This window comes from Mercurialis annua, linkage group LG1-X (genome assembly GCF_937616625.2).
Source record: "Mercurialis annua linkage group LG1-X, ddMerAnnu1.2, whole genome shotgun sequence".
Classification (NCBI taxonomy): Eukaryota; Viridiplantae; Streptophyta; class Magnoliopsida; order Malpighiales; family Euphorbiaceae; genus Mercurialis; species Mercurialis annua.
In genome coordinates this window covers 51,647,598-51,674,806 of record NC_065570.1, presented here as the reverse complement: position 1 = coordinate 51,674,806, position 27,209 = coordinate 51,647,598, and the positions used below count along the sequence as shown (strand labels likewise).

Genomic DNA, 27,209 nt, shown 5'->3' with positions numbered 1-27,209 from the left:
GGCTGATAGACCTAAAAGCTCGGATCATACGGCCCGAGCTTCGAGATATTCTCAAGTGCAAGAACTATGATAATTTGGTCCCCAAGTTATCCGGGCTTCGGGCTTTGACCGAGCTCCGAGGTCCTGCCCAAGAGTACACGCTCGTGTACCGGATCCTGGGACCACAGAAGATCTTCTGACAGGTACGTGAGGAATGTTCCCTCTGACACACCTAACAACCTGCGCCTCACGCAGGGATATTCCTCCACGTAGGCATAACTGAATTTTGGGACCACGCGACTCACAGCCTGCCAGCAAGGCAGGTTTGTCCTTAAACCCTAACTATAAATAGAGGGTTTACGGGCAAACCCTAGGTAATTCGTTTTCCTTCAACTCAGACTACTCTCTTTCTCTTCTTCTTCTTTCTCTACCTGAAATCCTTACTTGAGCGTCGGAGTGAACGTCCGGTGACCCCCACCGGAGTTCTTTCTAACCTCTGTCTGTTTATGGTGTGCAGGTTGATAAAGTTCGGATTCCAGTTGGTGATTTATCAATAAGTATGGTTTATTTATATAAAGATAAAATTACTTGGTTTTATTCAACTATATCGTTTTCTAAATGTATATGCATATACGTTTTAACCAATCTTATGAGAACAAGAAGTAAAAGAAATTGAATGATCTTTATCTTATAATACAGCAGACATATATAATAAGATAAAATATAAATAAAGCGATAAATATTTAAAATATATATTTCAATATCTTAATTACAATACGTTCAGATCGAATCACAGTCCATATTAATAATTTATTGATATAAATTTATACAGAAAAAACAAATAAAAATTTTAGTACAAATATCCAAACTCCTACGATATGTGTTATTGAGTTAGATTCATATGTTAGTTAGTTGATGGAGAATTATATAAACTATACAAGTCCAAAAAGCAGACTGTGCGAAGACGCGCAATCGAGCATTTAAGCGTCCACGTGCAACATATGGTTATTACGTTATTTTCACACCTAATCAATCTCAATTTTCTCTTTCCCACCCTTTCCGTCATTTAAGGCTGCTAGCTCCTTCATACCTCTTTCCGCAACTAAAATTCTTCATTCTTACCAAGGGCAATGTCAAAAAAAATCACAAACTTTACACGTTTTCTCATTTTAATCACGCAGTTTAAATTTTCTCATTTTCATGCACGAACTAACAGTTTTTCTCAAATTTAATGTAAACACCATCCTACACACAAACAATACCTCAAATATTTGTACGGCATGCACCAACTTACACAAACAAGGCACATACTAAACCGATGCATAAACATATCCCATACGTGAGAGATAAATCAACCAACACCAGAGGTGAGGCATAATCTACCTTTTAAGGCTGATATTGAATAAGATTATCAAGAGCCATCATCGTTTTACCAAGCTGAACCAGTGGAATGTAAATCCATAAAAAGAGAGTTAGATGAGAACATTCATAGCGCGCGCGGCCATTCTAGTTAGGGGCAAGCGTTAAACCAAAGCGGCGAGCTACCTGCTGATTGGGTCTCCATTGTCGAAACCTATTTGAGAAGAATCATCTCCAACAGAGTATAAAATACTTAAGTTACGGCGGATCAGGAATTTCATACGATGGGATTCATATACACGTATTAGAAAATTGAATTATAAAAATATATAATTTTTTAGTTAAACGGTATTTAAATAATTTAATATAATTGTCTGCAAATATCAAATATTACTTCACATTATTAAAAATATCATTTTAATGTATATATGAATAATTGTCCAATTACTAATCATTCATTTTATTTTAAAATTTACTCTTTACCAATTTTATTGCAGAAAAAACTCGCTCCACGACTTTATAGATACTGGTAAAGTTAGCACCAATTTTAATAGCAAATAAACAAGCAAACGAATATTATGCTTCTTCATCTCTGCCATCCTTTCTGAAAACTCTACGATTTCATAGAAATTAGTAAATTTTTCGTCACCATAGACATCGGCACGATAATTTTTTAAGTTAGAGTGATAGCGGTCTTTTAAACATATAAGTTGATATTTTCTTAGCACATATGTTATTATTTTTCTACTAATTTACATTAAAATCGGAAAAATATATAACACTCAATTATATTTTAAAAGAAAAAAAATAAATAACCGCTCTTTGAAAGTTAGATATTGAGATGACTAAAACTAATAAATTTTGCATTTTAAAATCGAACTACGTCTCCTTTTTTATTATCAAAATTCTAAATTTAGTGTTAAACGGTGGTGATATCCAACGACTTATTAATTTTGACTAAAGGATGGTTCTAATTATTTTTCTTACATATGTATAAAGACGCAATAATAGAAAACTTGAATGAATGATGATAGCACTGTGAAACCATTCAATCAGATATGCAAAAGCCCATTGATATGAGTTAATCAATTCGATGAAACTCTTCCGGAATATATTTAATTATTTTTAACAAATAAGAACAATCCACCACTAATGGTGGTGGTTAATTCAAGTAAAGCTTTCGAGTGTAAAAACAAATTAAACTAGAAAAAGAAAAAGAAAGACCAAGGCAGCTAATTAAAACTCCACAACATAATTAATTTAGCGGTCTGTTTGGATCAATTCTGATATAAAAATTATTTCATTTCTAAATGAATTCTACATTAAAACTATTTAAAAATTGAATTTTTATATTTAATTTTTTAAATTTTAAATATAAAAATAATATTAAATTAAATAAAATAAATTAAATATTATATTTCGAGTATAAATATAAATTTAAATTGTAAAAATTCATTTGAACCAAATATATATATGTTAGAAATTTAATTGAATTCTATAAAAATTATAAAATTCATTTGAACCAAATAGACCTTAAAAGTGATAATGCAACAACAAACCCACTAATAATGACCATGTGAAGTGTATTCTTCAACTCTAATCAATAATTAGAAGTGAACAAAAATTTCCTGCAAATTAAGACACTAGGAATTCCTACTAATCTTTGACGTGGCTGTTATTGATAGGCTGGTTATGTGACATCATGTCTTGCAAATTTAAGGCAAAATTGCAACTTTAATCCCTTAGTTTAATGCAAGTTATTTTGTAACTGTTTAGGCTATCATTTTAATAACCCTTTAAGTACTATTTATTTGATAAACTTGAATTATATCAAATTAATATATTATGCTATAAATTACATTTTAATTCTTAATTTGTTTTGTTTTAGATTTAGGAAATTATCATTTTCTCAAAAAGAGATTTATTTACAAATGTATTATCATTTCCTACTAAGATAGTAATGTTTTCTATAATAAATATTGTTATTTTTTAATACCTTGCATTTTTTTATTTTTTTTTCTAATTGTTAAATTTACTTAGCTATATTTTGACTAAAGAATTAAATTAAAGAAATTTAATACATAAAGAATGAAAATATCAATTAAATGAAACTAAAATATTTAATTAAAATACTTTATTGACTTTGAAAATATCTTTAAACTATGTTCATTGAAATTTCATAAAGATACATTAAAAATTTGTTATAAAAAATAACTTTTAAATTATTAAAATTTAATATAATCAAATTTGTATTATTAATCTTGAAATTAGTCCCAGGAGCTAACCTGTTAAAAATAGTTAGTAAGGATGGGATACTCTCTTTTAAGTACTAAGTTAAATTGTTAATTTAATTCATTTGTGGTAAAGTGTTAATAGAAATATACCATTTTTAAAAAATATAGTTTAAATGATTTAAATAAAATCTATAAACTATATAAGGATTAAAGTTGAAACTTTTTACTAAATTTCATATATTCAAGTGGTACAACTACAACCTATCAATTGCTGACACAGTAAGAATAGTAGAACCTTAGTTTGTTGGAAAATTTTGTTCATTAGAAGTCTATTAATCCTATGTTTTAGGCTGATAAAGATTGATTCGTTCTTATAATCATGCTTTATAGGAAAACCAAAAATAAAAGTAAAAAGGGTTAGTATATAAATTTCTGAACTTTAACATTTGTAATTATATACATTAATTAAAACATGGCATCCTACATCCTATTCTTTTTAAAAAAATTATTGAGTGATTGCTATTTTTCGGCTGGTCAAAGCTTATGTGGTAAAATGGAGCAAAATTTGCATGCCAATTTAGCCTCATCTTGTTACCATAAATTAAACTTATTTGCATATTAAATTCTGATATTTTACATTTGTAATGATTTAAGTATATCGTTTTAAATTTGATAACTCTTAACTAATAGCCAACCTAAACAGAAAATTTGGAAGGACTGTCAATAAATTCTAATTTCAATTATAGCTTAAAAATATATTATTTAAAATTTATATTTATATTTTGATCATTATCATAGTAAAATAAATATAATTATATATTTAAGATCAAAACTAAGTTAAACATAATAAAAACAGACTGTCATAAATTATTATAAGGAATTAAAACTAAATTTCATTGTTAAATATAACTTTTATTAAAATAAAAAATTATAATTAAATAAATCCAAAAAATTATAGAAATTAAAAGGTATATCTATATTTTTTCGGGGGCTAAGTTAGGAACTAGGGTGGGGGGGGCATGCCCCCCTCGTGTCCTAACATAGTTCTGTTTGCCACAAAGCTTTTTAACATTCGAAAAAACAATAATGGACGACATAATATAAAATTTAAGAAGAATAAAATATAAATGCCACGTATTAAATAATATTACTTAAATCGCTATAAATATTAAAAGCGAGAATTTTATATACAAACAATGCAAATAATAGGGATCTTAAGATTCCAAGCCATATTTTTTTTGAAAAAGAAAATGAAACCCCTACAACTTGTATCATATTTTTGATCATGCATGACACAAGCAATGTTAAATATTGAGCCCTTTTATGGATAATCAGAAACATGGCAGTGATAGATAACTTTTAGATCAACAATAAATTTGATGAAGATATGTTACCGGTGTTCAAAAATCAAATCAAGTTGAATAATTCATCTGAAATTTGGTTTGATCTAATTATGCAAAATTGAATTTTTAATTTAGTTTGGTTATGATTCATGAACACTAAAAAAATCAGTTAAATTTTAACATTATTCAAACTAAAAAATTAAAACCGAACTGAAAATTTAACCGAACGGATAAACAAAACCCTACGACGTACCATCCTTTATGGCCGATTGCCAAAACTATGGATTTATGGGGTGAATTTAGTTGGCCATTTTGTGGACCATAAAACAAAATCACTTTCAAATTGCTAGTGGCATTCAACTACATGAAGGAACTGGTTTTGACAACATGCAGATTCAGTATCTCTTTGACTGTTGAACAAATATCTTAATTTATTTCTCACAGAAATCCGTAAGCAGACCTACATAAATATATATCCATTTTAAATGATAATACTATAAATTTAAATTGTCAATTAAAACATATGGTAAGCGATTGTTTAAATTTAAATTTTAATCCCTGATATACAATGAATATTATAATTAGTTAGTGTTTTCAATAATAAAATGAATTTTGATTTGAACAGAAGTAAATAGATAAACTTACCAAAATTAAGTACCTAAAAATGGACTCTTAGATATCAACTGTTGAGCAGTAGAAAGAAATAATGTGTGATTGATTGGGCAACTAGCAAGCAGTGTATCAGAAATGGTCCAAAAAATTGGCAACTTGTCATCCCCTCAGGGGACCAATTTTTGGATGCGAAATGTGGTCACCACCGAGTGAGAAATCCTGTCCATCACCTTTTCTTTTCCTTCAATACCAAACTGCGACTGCTTTGGCCTGTTTTTTTGAAAAACTGGGTGCCATTTTGGCATCATTTCGACGTAACATCTTTTTCCATAATTAGTGTTTCAAATATCAAACCGGTGAGCTTTACATACTTGCCGATTTCCGATTAGACCAATCTAATCTGTTCAACTAAATTATAATATATATAATTATAAACAATGACGAAACTAAACCGTAATTTGAGATAGGGCACAAGTTTTAGTTCCTAGAATCTGAGTTTTTGCTGTAGATTTTTTGGTAAGTTGAGATGCTTCATTTTCTTTGATTTGTTTAATCGAGACATTTAATTGTCTTTTCTTTTTCTTTTTCTATGGATATTAGCTAAAAAGCACGGAAACTTCGACAAAGTTGCGTTTCCCGTTTCGGAAACCGGAAACTCTTGGACACCCGTACGAAACGTTTCGGGCCGTTTCCGTAAATAATAAAAATTTGTAAAAAAATTAAAATTATTACTCACAAATAAAAAAATCTAACTAGTTACCATAAATTTTACATTCGCATTTCCCACAATACATCAAATATACTTATTTGTGTTGAATTATATTATATTTTTTTATATATTTATAAAATTTTAAATATTCAGTATATTAAAATTAATTATTTTGTTAATTATCATAAATATTTTTATAATATTTTTATAAATATATCCCTACATTTTTGTTATTTACACGTTTCCCCCACGTTTCGTGTCCTTCATTTTGAAAAACTTTCATTTCCCCGTGTCCGTTTCGTATCGTTTTCGTTTCCCGTTTCCGTTTCCGTGCTACCTAGAATATTAGCCTACCTAATTAGTCATAACATATCATCTGAGTATATTTTCATGTGCCCAGAGTTCTTGTTTATTTACCTATTTCAGAGGTAATTCTTTTTGAGTCAAAATTGGGGTAGGGCCCTAGCACCCTACCCTGGCTCCATCTCTGATTATAAACAAATCGCAATTTTTAACTATATTTGTAATTAAAACCACTTTTTATCAAACTTTTTAGAGTTAATGTCAAAAAAAATTACGAACTTTGTACATTTTTTCATTTTAATCACACAGTTTAAATTTTCTCATTTTCATGCACGGACAACCACTTTTTCTCAAATTCATGCACGGTGCTGAGGTGACACTCATTCATTGGTGTAAAATGACCTCCGCCTCAGCGAATTACACTAATGGAGCCGTGACACCTCAGCACCGTGCATGAATTTGAAAAAAAGTGGTAGTTCGTGCATGAAAATGAGAAAATTTAAACTGCGTTTCTTGGCAATTTTTTTCTAATAAATATAATTGTCATAATTTTCAGTTAAATATGCATATTTGTTCTATAATTAGCAAAGTTTGTATTATAGAATTTTAAAATTTAACTTTTAATCTAAAAAGAAAAATAATGCTATGATCTAATTAATTTTTTTTTAATTTTCGACTGTTAAAGCAAATAAAATACAAGTATGAAACTAAAAATAATCAAAAAAGTCAAATAAAAACAAATACGTATTGTACTGAGATAAAATATTGAAAAAATTTAATTAATTGACAAAGATAATTAGAATTGCTGCGAAATGAGGAAATCGAGACATTATTAAAAAATTAAATTAAAATTGTAACTATCTGTAAAATTTGAATTTTTTAACAATTAGGCCATGTATATATATATATATATATATATATATATATATATATATATATATATATATATATATATATATATATATATATATATATTGAAATAGATAATTATTCAATTTGATGTCAAAACTATTAAACTAGTTGGTTCGGTTTGATTCTTAAAATGTCGATATTATCGCTTTTAAATTTGTATGAGAATCACAACTTTTTGATATATTTTACAAATTCAGTAATGATTATTTAGGCATCAGATGTTTTAATCCACCCTTAGTAATTGTTACTCCTTCCGTCCCGTTTAAAAGTCTCATATTCTATTTTGAAATGTCCTATTTAAAAGTCCCCTTATTATTTTTGGAATGTTTTTCTATTGAATATTCTATTTTACCCCTATTTTAGTTATCTTAATAGAGTTCTATGAAAAATTTCACTATCATTAATGGGGATAAAATATGAAAAAACAAAAATAATTAATGTTTTTTTAATCTGTGTGTAAAGTCAAACAGAACTTTTAAAGTGGATAGAGGGAGTATTTTTTTTAAAGGAGCTAAATGATGAGATGATTTAGTAATCAATAAAGACTCCTCTTGCCACTCCGATTTGATACAAAGGTAAAAAAAGAATTAAACTTATAGTTTTGGATAAAAATATATCCTACAACCCGTCAGTTTTGGATTAATTTACACTCTGAAGTCTAATCTGTGTCAGTTTTAATGGTAAACAATGTATATTCAAAATTGACCAATAGTAAAAAAAATGTTCAAATATAAACTCTTTATTTTTATACCAATTTAAAGGGGTGAAATAAATCTTTGGTAGTTTAATATTACACCCATATAATTAGCGGATGGTGTTTCAATTGATCGCCTCCACATAACACATTAAGTCCAAGTACAACCCATACATTGCTACAAACAAAACAAAACACAAAAGTAAAGTTCACGGCCCAATGTTTGATACGTGCCAGACCAATGTAACCAGTCCGGAAACCTACTAGCCCATACTTCTCCTTCCTCATACAACTCAAGGTACAAGCCCAAAATTATCCAAACCGAGTCCGAGAATGACCCAAACACTAAAGAGGAAATTAGTCATTACACTTAATTTTCAAATATTTTTTCTGGTGACGAGGACTCACTCTGTTAAGCCGAAATCTTACAATCACTGTCAAATTTTAAAATATGGACCGCCTGCAAGTTCAAACCTGACAAATCTGGATTACAATGGCCAACAGTTCAGTTCCAACTGATCCATTTATTAAAAAAGATGCAATCGGGTTTTGAACCTGCAACCATAACGCCTATATAGTTGAATCTTAGGCCATTAGAGCAAATCCGCATGGGCATTCAAATATATTTGTGTAGTATTTTAAAACAAAAAGAAAAAAATCCAACACTTTATTTTTCATAGGCCAACGCGCCTTTTTAAATCCAAATATTTATGTGTTTTTTTTTTTGGATATGTCATTATAATTAATGAATATATTCGATAATATTTAATAAAATGATAATTGAATGTTGGTGATATAAAATAAAAAAACTTAAAGTAGTGTTTATTAGTTTGAAACATAAGAAGAAAGAGATACATACTACTATTTTAGGAATGTGTGATCAATTTGGAAAAAAAAATTATTCGATGCAACTGTTACACTGTATCATTCGTGCAACAAACCAATTGTGCGTTAGACATATGAAAAAATTAATAATAAAAAAATAAGTAATAATTAAATGATTCTCTATCGCAAATGCTCATTGATTTATTGTAAATATGACATGGCACAACCATTGCATGGGATAAACACTCTAGAAAAAAATTATGGCATACCATGAGGTTATATAAAAAAAGGAAAGTCGGGTTAAGCTCTTATTTCATGTTGCCCCGCTCGTATTTAACCAGAGTCTAGTGCAATCATTGATGTCTCATTGATTTCATACTTAAGGATGGATCCGACATTTTATCTTTTGAAAGTTATTCTTAAATTATAAAATGAACAAAGAACCCGTTTAATCAACCCCCACCCCCATCCCCGCCTCAAGTTGGCACGAAGTATTAAAAAGTTAATTCTAGCAAAATCCGTAAAAAAAACCTCGAACCTTTACATTTTTGTATTATTTTCTCCCTTCTACAAGAGACAGAGAGAGAGAGAAATTTAATTAAAAAAATTAACCCTAATTAACAATATTAAAACTTTAATTAACCCGAATTAAAATCCTAATTAAAAATCTAACGAAATTCTTACTAACTCGAATTAACCCAATTAACCTAATCAACACCCAACACCCTCCATCACCAACTACTACTGCCTCCACCACCATACAACAACCTTAACAAGAAATTGTTCCCCATGGATAGCCAACATTTCTATGGCCTCCACCACTGCCTACAAACCCCTCAATCACTATATGGCCTTTATTTGCTTGCCATCTGTCATCAGTTCGCCTGCCATCCATCATCAGCGGCAGCGCTCCTCCTCATCATTTATTCGAAGAAAAAGACAAAAACAAACGACCCATTAACGGTGACGATTCGACAAGCGGGGTATGGAGTTTTTACAATGAGGATGAATCTGCCGTTTCTGCTGGTGAGGCGGCGGTAATGGTTGCTTTTGCTGAAGAAGAAATAACGAAGAAAAAGAGAAAAAATGGTTTAAAATAAAAAAACATGTAAATTTTTTTTTGAATTTTTATTTAAAATTTGATATGATATTTGAATTTTTATTTAAAAATTGATCTGATATTTAAATTTTAAAATTATAAAGGTATAATTGAAATTTAAAAATTATCAAGTGCCAGAGGTATAAATAAATGTGAAAGGTGCTTTTAAATTTTTTGAAGTGTGTATATCACATATGAGATGCGACTGGGTCGAGAGATTTGATACGGTTTAGTTAAATTTTAAGGCTTTTTTTTTACCAATTTTACTATAATTGATTTATTTTTAATATTTCGTGGCTAACTTAGGGAGAAGAATTGATGCTTTGATCATAACAAAATTTGACACTATTGGGTTGGAGATGATGGCTTGTAGTACACTAAAGCGAGCAGATCATCCAAGATAAAAACAAGAGTTGTTTACGTATTTATCTTAAAAAAAACAAAACTAATTGTTTTTTTTATCTCAAAACAGAAAATTTTTAGAAAATACTCCACGTTTTTTCCAGATTTATATTTTTACTCTTGGTTTTAAAATAATTATGATTTTACTCCGTTATCATGTAGGTATCATCAAATTATCATCTCGTTATCATAAATTTTTTTGTAATTTTTATATAGGTGTCATATTATCATACTATCATCATAACCTTATCATTTTATTATCATAAAATTTTATCATACTATTATTTTTACATTATCATCTCGTTATCATAATATTTTGTATTTTTTTCAATGTAGGTATCATATTATCATAACCTTATCATTTTATTATCATAAAACTTTATCATACTATTATCTTCACATTATCATCTCGTTATCGAAATTTTTCTATAATTGTTTTTTCAATATACATATCATATTATTATCATAACCTAATCAGTTTATTATCATAAAAACCTTAGTATATTATTATCAAAATTTTATCTATCTATTATCATACAATATCATACTATTATCACTATCATATCATTCTATTATCATTCTATTATCATAATCGTATAGTATTATAATACTGATATGATAATATAGTGATACTCATATGATAACCAGACGCTGTATAAAAATCATTTTTCTCTGCTGTTTTATGATAATGTTATGATAATGCAGTGATACTCATATGATAACTAGATGTTGTTTTTTTTTGCAGAAAATCGTTTTTTGTGCAAAAAACCGTTTTTTTATCATAAAATTGCTTTTATGTAGATTTTAAGATCTAAAATTGAAAAAAATTCAAGAGTAATTTATTTAGATCTGAAAGTTAAAATGAATCGTACGAATTCAGAAAAAATTGCTAAAATTAAATATGAATGACGGCGGAGCAACGGCGAAACGATGGTAGAGTGACAACGGAGCGAAGAAGGAATGACGAGGAAGAAAAGAATAAAAATAGAGAAGAAAATAAGAAATTAAAAAGAAGAAAAAAAGAAAAATAAAATGGCAGAAACAAACTAACAAAGGAGAAGAAGAAAAAAGAGAAAAAAAATAACAGTTGTCAATTTAGAATAAAAAATAATATTTGAAGAAAAAAATAATAAAAACCAGGTATAATTATAATATAAATATGTGTTAGAGTACAAAATTAAAAACATTGAAAGAGGGAAGTTTTTTTTTTTGAGATAAAAAAATCATGTTGTTTAAAAAATTAGAATATTTATCCTAATTTCCTCTAAAAACAAGTGGAAAAAAATCTGAACAAGCTCTACTGGTTTCTTCTAAAATTTTATTGGCTTAATGCATTTTTTGACCCCTAAACTATACCATTTTATTCTCTGCGACCTCTAAACTAATTTGGTATTCCATTAAACCGCTTAACTATTTTTTTTATTCTATTTAACCCCTCATTTGAAACGTGCACACAACGCGCGCTGACTTGGATAAAATTGCTGACATGGCTTTGCTGACATGGCGTTAATAGAAAAAAAAATAGTTAAGGGGTTCAATGGAATATGAAATTAGTTTAGAGGTCAAAAGAAATAAAAGAATAAAGTTTAGGGGTCAAAAAATACATTAAACATAAATATATTTCTTATATTTAAAATAAAAACTGATATATTTTGTATATTATTTGAAAATCATTTAAGGCTTAATTATTTTAGTCATAATATTTAGTATGTTTGCAATTTTAACTAAAATTTAAAAAAATTAGCCTTGATTTGAAAAGTTTAAAATTGCAAAAAATTAAAAGTTGGTATCTTAAATTTTTTTAAATTGGAAATTTGTGTTAAATTTGTAAAACACATTAAAATAGTAATTTTTTAAACAGTTAAACCTTCATTTAATATCATCAAAGTATAGTAAATATATGTATTTTATAATATCGTTAAAAATGGAGAAACTCTTTTTATCATTATTGAAATGTAAACAAATGTTTACACGTATAAGATGTTATATCATGTAATTATTTGACTATTTTTTATTTAATATCATCAAATATTTTTCATTTTTTTACTTTTTTATTTATATTGGCATCAATAATTTATAAAAATATTATTAAAATTTAAAATAAATTTATTATTTTAAAAATTATATGTCATTGAATATAAATTAATTTATATGCATCTAAGCATTCATGCTAGACATAATGTGATTGAAAATTAAATAATTGTATTTTCGAGGAGATTAAATGGGTTAAAATTAAAAGTTTAAATGTGCAATAGAAAAATAAAATAGTTCAGGGGTCAAATAGAACAAAATTATATAGTTCAGGGGTTAAATAGAACAATTAATGCATTTTTATTATCATTCACGCGCTTCAAGCGTTTGAAAATACGCGTTTTTGCCACATTGGACAAAAAAGGGTCAAATCGACAAAATAATTGAGGTTGAGGGGTTAAATAGAACAAAAAAAATAGTTAAAAGGTCCAATGGAATATGAAATTAGTTTAGATGTCGCAGAGAATAAAGTGGTATAGTTTAGGGGTCAAAAGATGTATTAAGCCAATTTTATTTGTCATTAATTGTATATGCAATAGCTGACATTATTGTTTAAATTAAAATAACGAGAAATTCTTAGGTAAACTCGGTCTACCACGTCATCCGTAGACTAATTTATTATATTTTGACACGTCATTAAAATAATAGCACTATCGTAATTTTGTTCCTACTTGTTTACACCTTTGGATAGTAATATTACGATAGTGCCATTATTTTAATGACGTGTCAAAATGTGATAGGTTAGTTTACGGATGATGTGGTGTACTGAGTCTACCTAAGAATTTCTCTAAAATAACATCACATAGCAATTGGAAGTGATATTGCTAGATACCGATTAGTTGATAGTGATTTGAAAGAAAAATTAGATCGGTTGATTAACATGGAATGATTTCATAATAGTATAATAAGTACTTTATATTTAATTTACAGATCTCATCATTTATATTTATATCTTAAATTTCACATCACATATAATAATTTTCCATTATCTTATTGATGTGATATATTTTATGGTAATTACATTGCAATTGAATAATTTCTTTTGATTATTTTTTAATCAATAAGACTATTTAATATATTTTTATTTATCTATCTAGTTGAATATATTTATTTTTTTAAAATTTTAAAATAATTTTGAGAAAGTTTATAATTCAAATTACAAAATATATATTAACTAATAAGTTAGTTAATGAGACTATACTTTTTTTATATGTATAAAATTTTGGAGAAAAAGAAAAGCAGAAAGAGAGTAAAAGACATATAATATTTTTCTTATTCTCTTAGTATTTAATTTAAGGCGAAATCTATTTTGGGGTTTTTAAAATATTTGGTTTTGGTTCATCAGGTCCTTCAATTTTTTTTTTTAGTTCAAGTTTCTCAACTTTTATTTGGCTTTCTCAGATCTCTAAATTTTTATTTTTTGATTCATTGGATGTCTAAACTTTTGTTTTTTGGTTCATTAAATCTTTAAATGATTCTCCGTTTAAGAACCTAATGAACCTAAAATAAAAAGTTTAGAGATATGAGAAAGTCAAATAGAAGTTAAAGGATCTGATAAACCAAAAAAATAAAAATTTAGAGACCTGGGAAAGTAAAATAGAAGTTGAAGGATCTGATAAGCCAAGTTAATATAATTTAAAGACCCAAAATGACTTTAGCCCTAATTTAATATTTCAGCTAGACCAAGTCATAAGCGTCAATCTTGAGCTGACTAGACAGTGAGATGGCTAGCAAGATAACCGGAACAACCGGTAAAAAAGTCACAAAAAGAACACTCATCTATTCCCACGTCTTCCTCTTAATCCACCGACACCTGTCCAATCTTATCCGTTACTCTCTAATTTCCCTCCCCTTCAAATAAGCACCCCCACCAAGCCCAAATCTAAACCCATCTGCCACTCACTTCTCTCTCTAAATTTTACTCTCACTTTATCTCTCTAAAATAAACCTTCACCGGAAACAAATGGCTACTAATCTACTTCCCCTAACACCCGTCATGATCCGAGCCGGTTCCGGTTCTGGTCTGAGCTCCGAGAAGAACCGCCGGAGAAGTTCGTCAGGTTCAACATCATCCAACTGGTGGGCCCCGCTTTTCGGTATTTCGTCTGAGCCCGATTACATTGGCTCCGCCGATAATGTATCGCTTAAGAAGGAAGCGGGATCGGATTCGGATCTTGAACCGAAACCGTCGAGATCATCATATAGGTTTACACCAGGTTGTTTCACTGAAGAGAAGGCAAAACAGCTACGGTTGTTGACTACAGACACGTCATCATTTCACGACGTTATGTATCACTCTGCGATCGCTTCTCGCCTCGCGACTGACATTAAGCGCCGATCAGATGTGTAGTTTTCTTATCCGGGTCCGGATTTTTTTCGGATCTCCATGTTGTTTTTGATTTATGATATGTTCTCTATACAGTTCTTTTTGCGTGTAAACCATAATCAGGTTTCCGTTTATAGTCTGGGTCTGGGACTGAATTTGTTTTGGTAATGTTATCGGAACAGAGATGTAATTATGCAGTTGTCAATTAGGGTTTTTCTTTTGTAAATATCAATTTGATTAGTTTGCTTGCGTTACTTACACGTCAATTTATAATCTATTTGAATTAAGATTGATTATTTTATTTCCTTAAAGCACAATTTGTTATCCCACTACGTTTCTTGGACCTTCAAGATGAAGGGGTCTCAGATTAATCTGATGGATATAATTCATAATTATCATACAATGAGTGTGTTTGATTTAATAATAACATAGTACATAGTAAATGGTAGTCATTAAGAATACTCGTTTTCATTATCACTAGTTTATATAAGAGTAATGCTATATAACCTAACAGTTTTAACCCACTTTTTTGTATTATCTGACGTAATAATCAAAAAGTGAATTGATTAAATTCTGTTTTTTGAGATATACATATTTGAGTGGGAATTGGACAAATAAAATCTTGCCACATAAGGTGGGTTAAAAGAGTTAAGTTAAAAAAATGAGTTATAAAGCATTTTTCTTTATAAAATCGACTACAACAGTTTACGGTAGAGTAGGGTGTTTCGGCTACCTAAAATATCATCTAAAATGATTCATCATATAAATTATATAAAAATCTAGACAACTGGACACATAATAATTTACAGCTCCAAAAAATACAACAAAAGATTTATGTTTTATAATAAATTCAAAAACATAAATTAAATTGTAAAATTTTTAAATCCGCAAACCGAACTTCAAACAAAATGCAAAAAATTGTCAAAGTCACCTACCGATCAATTGATCTAAGAATATTATGTCAGTTTATAAAAACCAAAATTTTGTATTATTCCATTTTAATTTAAATCCATTTGATTTGATTAAACATGATTTTTTATCATTTACAGAAATCTATTTAATTCCGTATGAATCTAAAACGTCCTCATAAAAAAGTATAATTAGATCCTGACTCAAATTCTTAGTATCTAACTAAAAATATGCTTACTTATCAGATTCTTTTTCGACTGATGGTAAACAAAAAGTTTATGTGGGTACTTGAATTTGTTTGTATGTGCCGAATTAGAGCTAAAAAATTGATTACAAGATGAACAAGACAACTTGCAGACGCGTTTAGAATATTCGTAGAGACATTAAATATAGTAAGCCATAATAAGGTATAATTGTTTGGTTTGTCGGAAAATCACGGATTCGGAAAGAAAAAGAAAAAGAAGGGTCTGAGAATGAAAGCAGGAAGAGTTAGGAAACATGTGTAAACTGATGTGGTCCTGAAAGTGTACACGTTTCCATCTTGTTACTAACCTTTTGTCATCTACCTCACATATGATGCAATCAAAATTAGAAAGCAAATTCACTACTTGTCCTGTCAATGAAAATTGGAACTGGTATGATCTGTGTAAAAACCGACCAAAACCGATCAACCGGACCAACGCAAAATTTGGTTTGAGTTGATTTGATAATAAAATTTCAAAAGTTCAATTCTGTTCGGTGTTTTGACCCAAAAACAATTCAGTTAGGTTTCAACATAAACCAAACCGAAAAACCAACTAAACCGACCAGTTAGGTTTGATTTAAAAAATTATACTTTCTTTGAATTTTAGTTCGGTTTGATTTTGGAAAATAAGAATTTAATTTCAGCTCGGTTCCAACCGAATGCCCAACCCTAGTATGATCTTATGAAACCTATAAAGTATAAACTGTACCTACGGTTTTGATGGCAAACTGAACTTAATTTCAGCAAGGGCAAAACACTTAATAAGTTAGCATCATGGTTCTCATTTCAGAAATCATAAACCAATATTGAACCTTTTATGTAAAATTTGCATCTACACTTCAATAAAAGCAGCTTGCTCATATGATTATTATCTCTCAAGAACTATTTTAATATGAAATCCCAAAACTTTTAGGCCCCAGGAGAAAGGGTATCGATGCAGTAAACTTGCCATAACAAAATGATAAGAATAGCAACTGCATATATCCCAAGTGATCTGTTATTATTATAAAGTCCAAGAAGCAAGAAACAGCACCTCTCAATCCATAAGCGAATTTTTACTTGCTCTCTACGTCATATAGATCTGATCTGTGCATACACATCAAGGACAAATAACCAAACATTTGTCGCATATTAAAAACAAATCTTATTAGCAAATAAAATGGAAAAAAAGAAAAGGAAATTCTCAACATTTCAAGTATCTAAGACGAAAATGTGACAGAGCATCAGTTTATGAGCCTATTTGGTTCAACTGTGGTTAATGCTATTTTGAATTATAGAAATCCAACAGCTGATAACAACTCTTACGACAACTCTAATTTAAAAACTTTTTATTTCAACCGTTTGATTAGCTTACGACTTTCCCAACTTCTATATCAAACAAGATCATATGGGACTGCCCATTCATGCAGGGCATGTTATGTATCCCTTAGAGGGAAACTGCAATTCCCAAGCCTATATTCACTTGAGAAATTAACAACGAATATCTCAAGCTCTCTTAAACTATTTCCCCCGAGGTACTTGATGCAGCTAAATTTTACTATAGGTAAAATACTCTTATAACACAAACCACATAAAGTTAATGATGTAACATTCTCTAAAAAAGAAGGGCGTGAGTCATGACTTTGTGAAGCGCTAATCTTTGCCTGCACCACCTCATGCGAATTGAAGTGTTAAAAGCAAATGATTAATGCAAACATTCCAAGAAGGAATTTTTCCAAATTTTCTCTTGAAGGATACTTAACTCAATGGCAGTTCGCTATTGTTTAATTCTACAGCATATTTTATCTTTTTCCAATCAACATTAGCAATCCAGAATAATTTATTCCATATTCTGCTTCAATCTCTTTCCGTTCTATATGGGGACAAAGAAAACATGCACATCTTTCAAAAACTGTCATTCCTAACCATCAAGATGAAAAAAAATGTCATGTGATAGCCTATTGTATAATCATCATGATCCTCGATGATGAATCAATCTAGTATCACACAATTTGACATAAATATCATAGCCAAAACACTAATTAGACGGAAATCCATAGAGGAATAAGAAAATAAATGTAAAAAAGACTCACTGAAGGTTTAAAAACTACAAAAAAAATCAATAAGATAGTCAAAAATATTAGACTCCATAAAGTAAGCCTTAATGCAATGGACGTGTAGGTAACGTAAAACAATAGAATCTAGAAAATGATCCCTGATGTTACGGACATGATGGTAAATTGGTAACATATCCAGAACCATTAAAACATCCTTGTTACATTGCAAAGGGGAAGGTTGTTTTTTTTACGCTTACATACCTTAAAATCTCCAATGAGGAGAGTCCATCCATACGCTAGGAAACCCCTTAATGCATAGCACTCATGGAGTTAGATTTATAAAGACTATATCCAACAACTTTCCTATAACTTGAATTTTTTAACATAAATTATGAAATTAACCAATCACCAATGCTAAAGTTGTAGAGCTTTTATAAGATTGACATGAAACCCCACATCTTTAAAGTTTAAACTTCCCTAATTTAACAATGTCATCGACTAACTAAAATCAAAGGTAATACCTGGTTCTACAACCTTCTAAACCAATCCTTACTCAGGTTTAGACATACATTGCTCGGTTAAAGACACACATTGCTCAGATTTGAACGTCCTTACTCCTCGTATAAAGTTACTCAAACATGACATTATAATCTTATGGACTTCAAACAATTTTTTCCCTCTACTTGGAGTGGGAAGCAGAGACGTGGTGTATACTTTTATTGTATTAACCATCACAAACAACAGATACAAAGCCTGCATTATGCAAATGGAATAGCCATCTGTAACTTTCATAAATACAAAAATCAGCCAAAAAAGCAGTAAAATGAAAATGCACAAGTAGAAGTAAGAGTAAATTTGGAAAATGAAAAAAGAAAGAGAAGTGAAAAAGGATACATCAAGTAGAATCCATGAGCAAGAGCACCAGCCAAAACAGCAGTAAATAAACGATCCCTCAAAACTGGATTTCTACGCAATGAGATCCGAACTGACAATTCAACCAATTTAATCATTAAAACAATCAAAACCCATTTAATTAACTTAGAAATAGATGAAAAGAAAGCTTACTGAGAGGAAGTACTGGAGCATAAACTAGAGGAAACAAGAACTTTAATGGAGGTCCGTTGTTTTGCTTTCTAACAGCAGCAACATCCCTTTAAGGAAAAACAAACATTAATTACGGCTAAATAATACGAAATAAAGCTAAATATAATAAGGATTAATTATTTACGATGATTGAGTAAAGAGAAACTCGCCGGAGAGAAGGATCGGACGATGATGATGCCATGGTTCATAAAAAAAATACACAGTATTTGTGTAAACGTGTTCTGTAAATATTGCGACGTTTATGGGCAACAAGGCTATTGGGCTTGGCTGCTGTTACTGCATAACTATAGAGTTGGGCCTGGGTCCTAATTAAAAAGTTTTATTTTCATTGTTAAAATATTTTTCTAATAAATATCCTATTTTATTCTTTATTTAGTCATTTTAAAAAAATTTCTGAAAAATTTCATTATCATTAATAAAGATAAAACATAAAAAAATATATAAAAAAATAAAGATAATAAATATTTTTTTAATCTGTCTGTAAAAATAATTGGAACTCCTACAATGAGACGGAGGAAGTATAATTTTAAGAATATAATTAATGGTACTAAATTTAGCATTTTTTATTTGTAAATGTAATATTAAATTTAATCTAATAAATAATATTGCATTAGCATATTTTTGTAATTATGTTTTAAAATGGGTTGAATCATGAACCATGATTTATCCAGTTCGGTTTTGTAGCAATGCTAAAAGAAAAAGTGCGTAAATAACAAAAAAGGAAAAAAAGAGGAGGGAAAATGTTAGCTTCAGCTTAAAGTCAAGGTGCTGCAACCTCAAGCTATCTCTCCCATATATAAACTCGTCTCTTCACTTCTTTTCTCTCGCTCACATATCCACCAAAAAAGAAATTGAAGCAATGGTACAATTTATCATTATTTTTATTCTCCACTTTTCCATTTCAAGTTAGGATTTTGCTATTCGTGAAATTAATATGATCTTTATTTTCACTCACAGGTTTTACCGAATCAACAAACTGTGGATTATCCTAGCTTCAAGCTTGTTATTGTTGGCGATGGCGGCACTAGTAATATTTCATTTGTATATTTTGATTTTGATTTGTTGCTTTCTTTATCATTGCCGTATTAAACTACTCTTTTTTAATTAATTTTATAACCAGATTAATGTACGTAAATAATTATGTGCTATATTATAAGAAAATGTTGCATGTAGTGTTTGTACTTTTCATAAATTTTGATTTTGAAAATCTGTGTTGATGAAAGGTGTTATGTCACGTGTGAAAGGATTTTTAAATTCATTTGCTAAAGCTCAAATGTTTTAAATTTGATGCAGGAAAGACAACATTTGTGAAGAGGCATTTGACAGGGGAGTTTGAGAAAAAGTATGAACGTAAGTTTTTGATTAACTCAAAGACGCTTATATAGATTTTTTTTTTAAATAATTTTATCAGTGTTGAATTTAGTTTTTGCTATGTGTAGCAACTATTGGTGTGGAAGTTCATCCACTTGATTTCTTTACAAACTGTGGAAAGATTCGATTCTATTGTTGGGATACGGCTGGCCAAGAGAGATTTGGTGGTCTCAGAGATGGTTACTAGTAAGTGAGACTTTTGTATTTTTAGGAATACTTAACTGTGCAAAAAATTATGATTAGTTGATTGTATTTTATTAGCTTAGCTGGTTTCTAACTTCGGTATGGGTTGATGGTTCCTATGTTCAGTGTAAATATTTTTTTGTTCTTTCGTGATTATATGCTTTGTTGAATTTAGATTTGTAATTGATTTGTGATTAGCAAGCTTTAAATAATGTTTAGTTTTCATGCCTAATCATGATTTAGGAGTCAGAATTAATTCATATTATATTGAAATGAAAATATTATTGCTGCTTTTAGATTTTTTAGTTTGGAAAATTTTGATCTTTTATATTCTCTTCAATTGAATTTTTTGTTTAAGTTGCCATTTCTTATTTTACTATTTATTTTGATTTGTTTTGAACTGCTCCAGAATTGTGCAGTTGTGCCTTAATTAATTTCTCCATTAGTTGAATGTTCTCACAACATAAAATGAAATAGGAACTAATCCCTTATCCGATTCATTGATAATTAGTATCGGCATGATGTTGCTTGTTTTTGTTTTCTTATTTTCTTAACCTTCTTACCCCCTGTTTGTGTTTTTTGGTGTGCCCTTTTATAGTGCAAGTGATTGCAACATGCATATATCTATGACTTGGAGATGTTAATTCATCTTAATTGCTATGACTATTTAGTTAGTATTTCATTAACTTGTTTTCCTTTGAAATATACAGCATACATGGACAATGTGCTATCATAATGTTCGATGTTACAGCACGCTTGACTTATAAAAACGTTCCTACATGGCACCGTGATCTCTGCAGGTATGTTGGGAATGAAGGGAAAAGGGGATTCATTATGGCTTTCAGTTTGCCTTGTATCTTCTCTGATTGTGAAATTCCTTTATTGCTGTGATCTTAGAGTGTGCGAGAACATTTCCATTGTTCTTTGCGGAAACAAGGTTGATGTAAAGAACAGGCAAGTAAAGGCTAAGCAGGTCACGTTTCACCGGAAAAAGAATCTCCAGTACTATGAAATATCTGCCAAGAGCAACTATAATTTCGAGAAACCTTTCTTGTACCTTGCCCGAAAACTTGCTGGGTAAGAAGATAACAATTATCACTTCCTATTTGCGCTGTGGGTTAATGATCTTTACTTGATGATTTATTTTCTGGTGTCAGAGATCTTAATCTTCGCTTTGTTGAAAGTCCTGCTCTTACTCCTCCAGAAGTATATATTGATTTGGTTCAACAGCAACTGCAAGATTTTTCTTTTCTTTCCTGTGTGTTCAGTTTCATTGCTTAGAAATAACATCGAAATCTTGTCAGTTTCATATTCCTCCTTACCCTTTAGAAAGGGAGTTTATTTATTAGGCATACTCATCTTGTGAGTTGTCTGGTTGGGTGGTGCCTTTTTCCTGCATGCACGAGCAGGAGCTTCTCCAAGCAGCTGTTCAGCCTCTCCCTGATGATGACAATGACGCATTTGATTAGAGGACTTGAGTGCTGGAAGCTTCATCTTTTTTAGTTCTTTTATGGTTCTCTGTAGTTCTCTATTGAGGAAATTAGACTCAGCACTTGATTATCAAAAATAATTCCAAAAATACTTGAGCATCTTTTTTTTTCTGTCAACACTTAATTTCACCTTTTTATTTCATCCAGCACTTGATTTCACCTTTTTATTTCATCCAGCACTTGATTTTACCTTTTTATTTCATCCAACACTTAACCCAACATTTTTATTTCGTCCAACATTTAACTTCATTTTTTTTATTCATCCAACATTTAACTTCATTTTTTTAAGATTTAGAATTTAGATTTTAGGATTTTAGGGGTTTAGAGTTTATGATTTTAGGGTTAGGGTTTAGCATGATTTAGGGTTTAGGATTTAAGATTTAGGATATAGGGTTTAGCATGATTTAGGATTTAGGGTTTAGCATGATTTAGGGTTTAGAGTTTGGAGTTTAGGGTTTAGGGTTTAGCATGTTTTAGGGTTTAGAGTTTGGAGTTTAGGGTTTAGGGTTTAGGCTTTAGCATGATTTAGGGTTTAGGGTTTAGTATAGTTTAGGGTTTAGGGTTTAGAGAAATAAGATTTTAAGTGTTAGATCTAATGTTTTTATTAAATCAAGTGCTAGGTGCAATTTATTTTCTTTTGTAAGTATTGTCCGCAAATAAAAACGAACATAAGTATTTTTGAGATTATTTTAATAAAATCAAGTATTTTTCAACTTTTCCCCTCTCTATTTGATTAGATTGTAGCTTATAGGGTTCTTTATTTAAACGATATATCGTAGAGTGATTTGGAGTTGCGGATTATGTTGTATGTATTCCCAATAGCAGCATTTGTTATAAATTTTTGGAATTTGAAAGTTAAAGTATGAGCATCTATCCAGGATCATATTACGAATCTTGCACCTTTGAAGTTTTTTTGTTCTTGTTTCTAACCAAATCTAACTATTTTATATTTAAAAAATACTTATCAACATTAAAATATAAAATTACGAAATGATTATAATTGAATAAATCAAAAAAAATATGGTATTATTTTGAAAAAGAACATGATTGACTAAAATTGAAATGTATTTATCGAATTGGTTAAAATTTATGTTTTTAAAAGTTATGGTTAAAATTAACCTCACCCGAAAAGATTTGATATTTTTCAGAATTTAAGCTTATTTTTTAAGTTATTATTTTTATTCTTTCTTAAACTCTAGTGTTCTCGAATAAAAATTGAATAACTAGGTGTTTTAATACTAGTCTAAACTTGAAATTTAAGCCTATTATAATTCGAGTTTGATTTTTTGCATTTGCGTCAAACTTAACTTAATTCGGGCTTATTTCACTGAATACAAATATTGATGGATCCAAAGAAACTGCATGTCTTTTTTTTTGATACAGAGTACATGAGGTGTCTTAAACGGGTCAATTATGAGACTACACCTTTAAACCTTTCACATTCAGACAAATCCTCACCCGAGTCATATAGGTTTTTTGTAAGAGGCAAAATTCTAACCCCAAATTTTAAACGGATACATATATGAATACGGTTCGAACATGAAACTTCATTTAAATTAGGAGAGCGCCTTGACAACTCACTTTCGCCTTTGAGTTAAGGAACTGTATGTCTAAAAAGTACAAGTAGAGTAATGTAAAGTTGTCCATCGGTAGGGTCAGTTTGATTTGAATTTGACCGAAATTGATCAACTTACAGTTTGTTAAACTTTCAAATCAAACCAAATTATACTATAAATTTGAATTATATCAAACCAAAAATAAATCATTAATATCTAATAATTTTTCATTCATATTTATTAACGTATTTATCTATGGTATAAAATTTATTAGTTTATATGTCAACTTTAATTAAAAAATAAAGACTTGAAGCATAAATGTGTACCGTGGTTGTATTTTTTGATATCAAAAATTAATTTGCGAATAATTGTGAATAATTGATTGAGGATTGTATCTTGTTAATAAAACAATTTGATTTTTTTTATGCAACTACGAATCAGACAGCGCATTTGATAGCATAAGATGTCTATTCCGTGTCAGTTTACCAGGTTTAATATTTGATTTTTTTTCTTCGAAATTCTTATATAAAAATACATGTTTCAGATTCAATTTAATATAATACGACAGATTAAAAAATAGTATAAATAAACATATTTGTATTAATTCTTTTATTTTTCTGTTTTTGGCTTTTTTTTAAATGCCCAAAGGAATTGAAAATTGAAAATCGAATATCAAACTTGTATACAATTATAAATTGAATTAAACAATATTTATTGAGTAACTGAATTATAATTACATTTTTGTTTGGGTTTGGTTTTTTTTAGTTTGGTTTGTTTTGCACACTTCTAGATCAATATATGGTGGATCCTGGCTGGGGAAATTGTCGGTTATGGACTTGGGCCCGTTTGTGACTATTATTCTACAAACCAGGCTAAGCCCTCCAAAAGTCTTTAATGATCCAAAACAACAAAACAAAAGATTGAAGTGGGGATGGAAATAGACAAATTTGGGATCATTTGACCAAAACTCTGATTTTCACAAATAATCACAACAAGAAACATGAAATCCTAGTTAAACTAACTGCAATAGACAACAAAACAAAGAGAACTGACTATAATTATGCAATTGAGTTGAGTGGTTGGTTGTCTCATCTTAAATGGGCAAAAACCAAATCATAACTGATGACAAAACACCCTAAAATTAAATTAAATTTGGCCTCATCACATGACCCAATTACATAAACTCTCACCAAACCAAATATCCCACTTGCTTGTGTCTCAGGAACCGGATATGCACCCTCCGGTCACCTTTTTTACCTAGCTCCGGGAGCTGTCTCTATCGGTGTCGGTTCGAACCGCTCTCGATAGCGCTACATGGCTAGTTAGTATAGCGATGTGGACACTGTTGATCCACATCATTCCAACCGAGTGTGGGGTTGATCAAAGCTGGTCTTAGCCATTGCCAGCATGTAGACACATTGTGGGGCGACCTCTAGAGGGCAGTGTCCTAATTTGGAGGGGCCAATTACCCAATTAAGGACCCATGTAGAGGAAAGGTAAGTTGAGGTGTGAGGAAATAAAGGGTGGTGGTGGGTTTTGTTTGTTTGGGCTGATTGTGTACTTCAACTTCCAAGTGCCTCATCTTTCTCATATCTATAATCTATAATCTATAATCTATATCTATAATAAATATAAAAATGTATTCACGGGGGAACACTTCCATTCACGGACAAAAATAACCTCTACATATTTTATCCAAGTTGATATTCCTAATTGTGACACATAAGAATATTTGTGCTTAACAAATAAAAAGATGACATTCCTAATCCATAAAGGAAACATATTAAAAATAATTATCGCAGTAGCTACCATTATGTATTAAATTTCTAATCCTAAAAAGAATTATGCAACAACTATCATTATGTGTTAAATTCCTGATCCTAAAAGGAATTATACATATATATCACTATATATAAAAGAATATGACGAGTTTCATTAATATTAAATAATTATATTATAATATTTGTGTTAAAACTTTGATATTTTTTATATTTATTAGTTACTTACTATGAAAAATAATATAAATTTGCTTCAATCATATTATCATTTTTTAATAACAACAATATCAAAAATTAAATCTATTGCTTGATTCTAACTTTTTAATATTTTCAATAAAAGAAATTAAAATTTTATAAAATAATTAAATAAAAAAATACAAGTCTAATAAAATTTAAATAATAATATATTATTAAAAAGATATATAATTATAATATTAAATAACGGGTCATATAGATATCGTTAACGTGCGTAGCACGTGGCCACAAAAACTAGTCTTTTCAAAAGTGAGTTTGTAATTGTATTGGATGGGGCTCTCTGTCCTCGCTTTGGACTGTAAGGATAATATTATTGTTACAGTTTCAGTTTCGCCCGATAGCTTTAAATTTTAAAATCGAAGCTTTAGAGTTTGATCTTTCATAATTCCTTTTGATTTAAATGCAAAATGAGATTATATTTATTCACATTCAAGTCTAATGGACATTAGTATATGGGGTGGGGGGGGGGGGGGGTTAAAAATAATATTATTGTTTGTCTCACTAGCAACTTGAATTTTGACTAAATTCATAATTAAATCTTTTAACTTTATGTATTTTAATTAATTGTCTTTTAATTTTATTTTTGTACTTTCTGATCTGTCAACTAAAAAAAACTTTGAGTTCCTCGTTGGATGTCCGTCAAGAGCATGTGCTCTCATCCTCCGTTAACAAATAGAAAATTATAGATATAAATTTCTACGTAGGAAACTATTTTGGGGTAAAATCTATTTTAAGGTTTCTAAATTGTACGTGATTTGATTAACTAGTTCTTAATTTCAATTTATCTTTTCTAATCTCTGAACTATTATTTATTATTAAATTAAGCATTATTTGATATCGACATAAAAATTTGGATAAGTTTTACTCTCTCCGTCCTGTTTAAAAAGAAACATATCTTATTTTTACATGTCCCATTTAAGAGCATTCACAATACAATGCTATTTTTTATGCTAAATTTAGCATGAAAAAATGACAAAATGCTACATTTAGCATAACTTTTTAAATTTATATCCAATGCAAAATGTTAAAAGAAAGTGATATAAAAATTTAATACAATTATCAATTATAAAAACAATAATGTATTTAACTTGCCAACCTAGGAAGTGGGATTTTTTATGATGGATTTGAAGGAGAGGAATTTTCACAATCCATAAATTTTCATGTTATTTTTTTGTAGCAAACGATGAATTTTGATAAATTCATAAATTGTGTGAAATCCGTAGGATAGTTTTTTTATTGGATTTGTTCTTTATAAATGGCTACATTTTATTTTATTTTATTGGACACACTCGAATTTACCATTTTTATCCTCAATCGCTACGAAGTAATTTTTCATTAATCTTACTTATAAGTTTAGATTAATTTAGTTTTGTTTAGATTAATTAATCAATATTTTTCTAATCAAAATCCGGTCTAAAACATACTTTCAAAATGAATCCACAAAAAAATTTAAAG

The 27,209-nt window shown here is 29.3% G+C and overlaps 3 protein-coding genes across 5 annotated transcripts; 2 read left to right on the top strand and 1 right to left on the bottom strand.

The window, feature by feature from the left end:
• Positions 1–14,465: 14,465 nt before the first annotated feature.
• Positions 14,466–14,852, top strand: LOC126672856 (uncharacterized). The gene has a single exon (XM_050366809.1). It carries the CDS (start codon positions 14,466–14,468, stop codon positions 14,850–14,852), a length of 387 nt encoding a protein of 128 aa, XP_050222766.1.
• A 1,887-nt stretch (positions 14,853–16,739) lies between these two features.
• LOC126668586 (uncharacterized) lies at positions 16,740–19,378 on the bottom strand. Of its 3 annotated transcripts, none has more exons than XM_050361780.2 (4): positions 19,271–19,377; positions 19,083–19,168; positions 18,912–19,002; positions 16,740–17,067 (listed from the first exon to the last, which is right to left on the bottom strand). In XM_050361780.2, exons 1-4 carry the CDS (start codon positions 19,300–19,302, stop codon positions 17,037–17,039), a joined length of 240 nt encoding a protein of 79 aa, XP_050217737.1. In that variant the 5' UTR covers positions 19,303–19,377; the 3' UTR covers positions 16,740–17,036. The 3 variants fall into 3 exon arrangements, with proteins under 3 accessions (XP_050217737.1, XP_050217732.1, XP_050217741.1); XM_050361775.1 differs by lacking the exon at positions 16,740–17,067 and adding an exon at positions 18,430–18,796 and having other exon boundaries at positions 19,271–19,378; XM_050361784.1 differs by lacking the exon at positions 16,740–17,067 and adding an exon at positions 18,430–18,770 and having other exon boundaries at positions 19,271–19,378.
• A 429-nt stretch (positions 19,379–19,807) lies between these two features.
• On the top strand, positions 19,808–22,863 carry LOC126672850 (GTP-binding nuclear protein Ran-B1-like). Its single transcript, XM_050366804.2, has 7 exons — positions 19,808–19,822; positions 20,079–20,148; positions 20,415–20,471; positions 20,561–20,678; positions 21,386–21,475; positions 21,573–21,752; positions 21,833–22,863. Exons 1-7 carry the CDS (start codon positions 19,808–19,810, stop codon positions 21,954–21,956), a joined length of 654 nt encoding a protein of 217 aa, XP_050222761.1. The 3' UTR covers positions 21,957–22,863.
• The last annotated feature ends 4,346 nt before the right edge of the window (positions 22,864–27,209 follow it).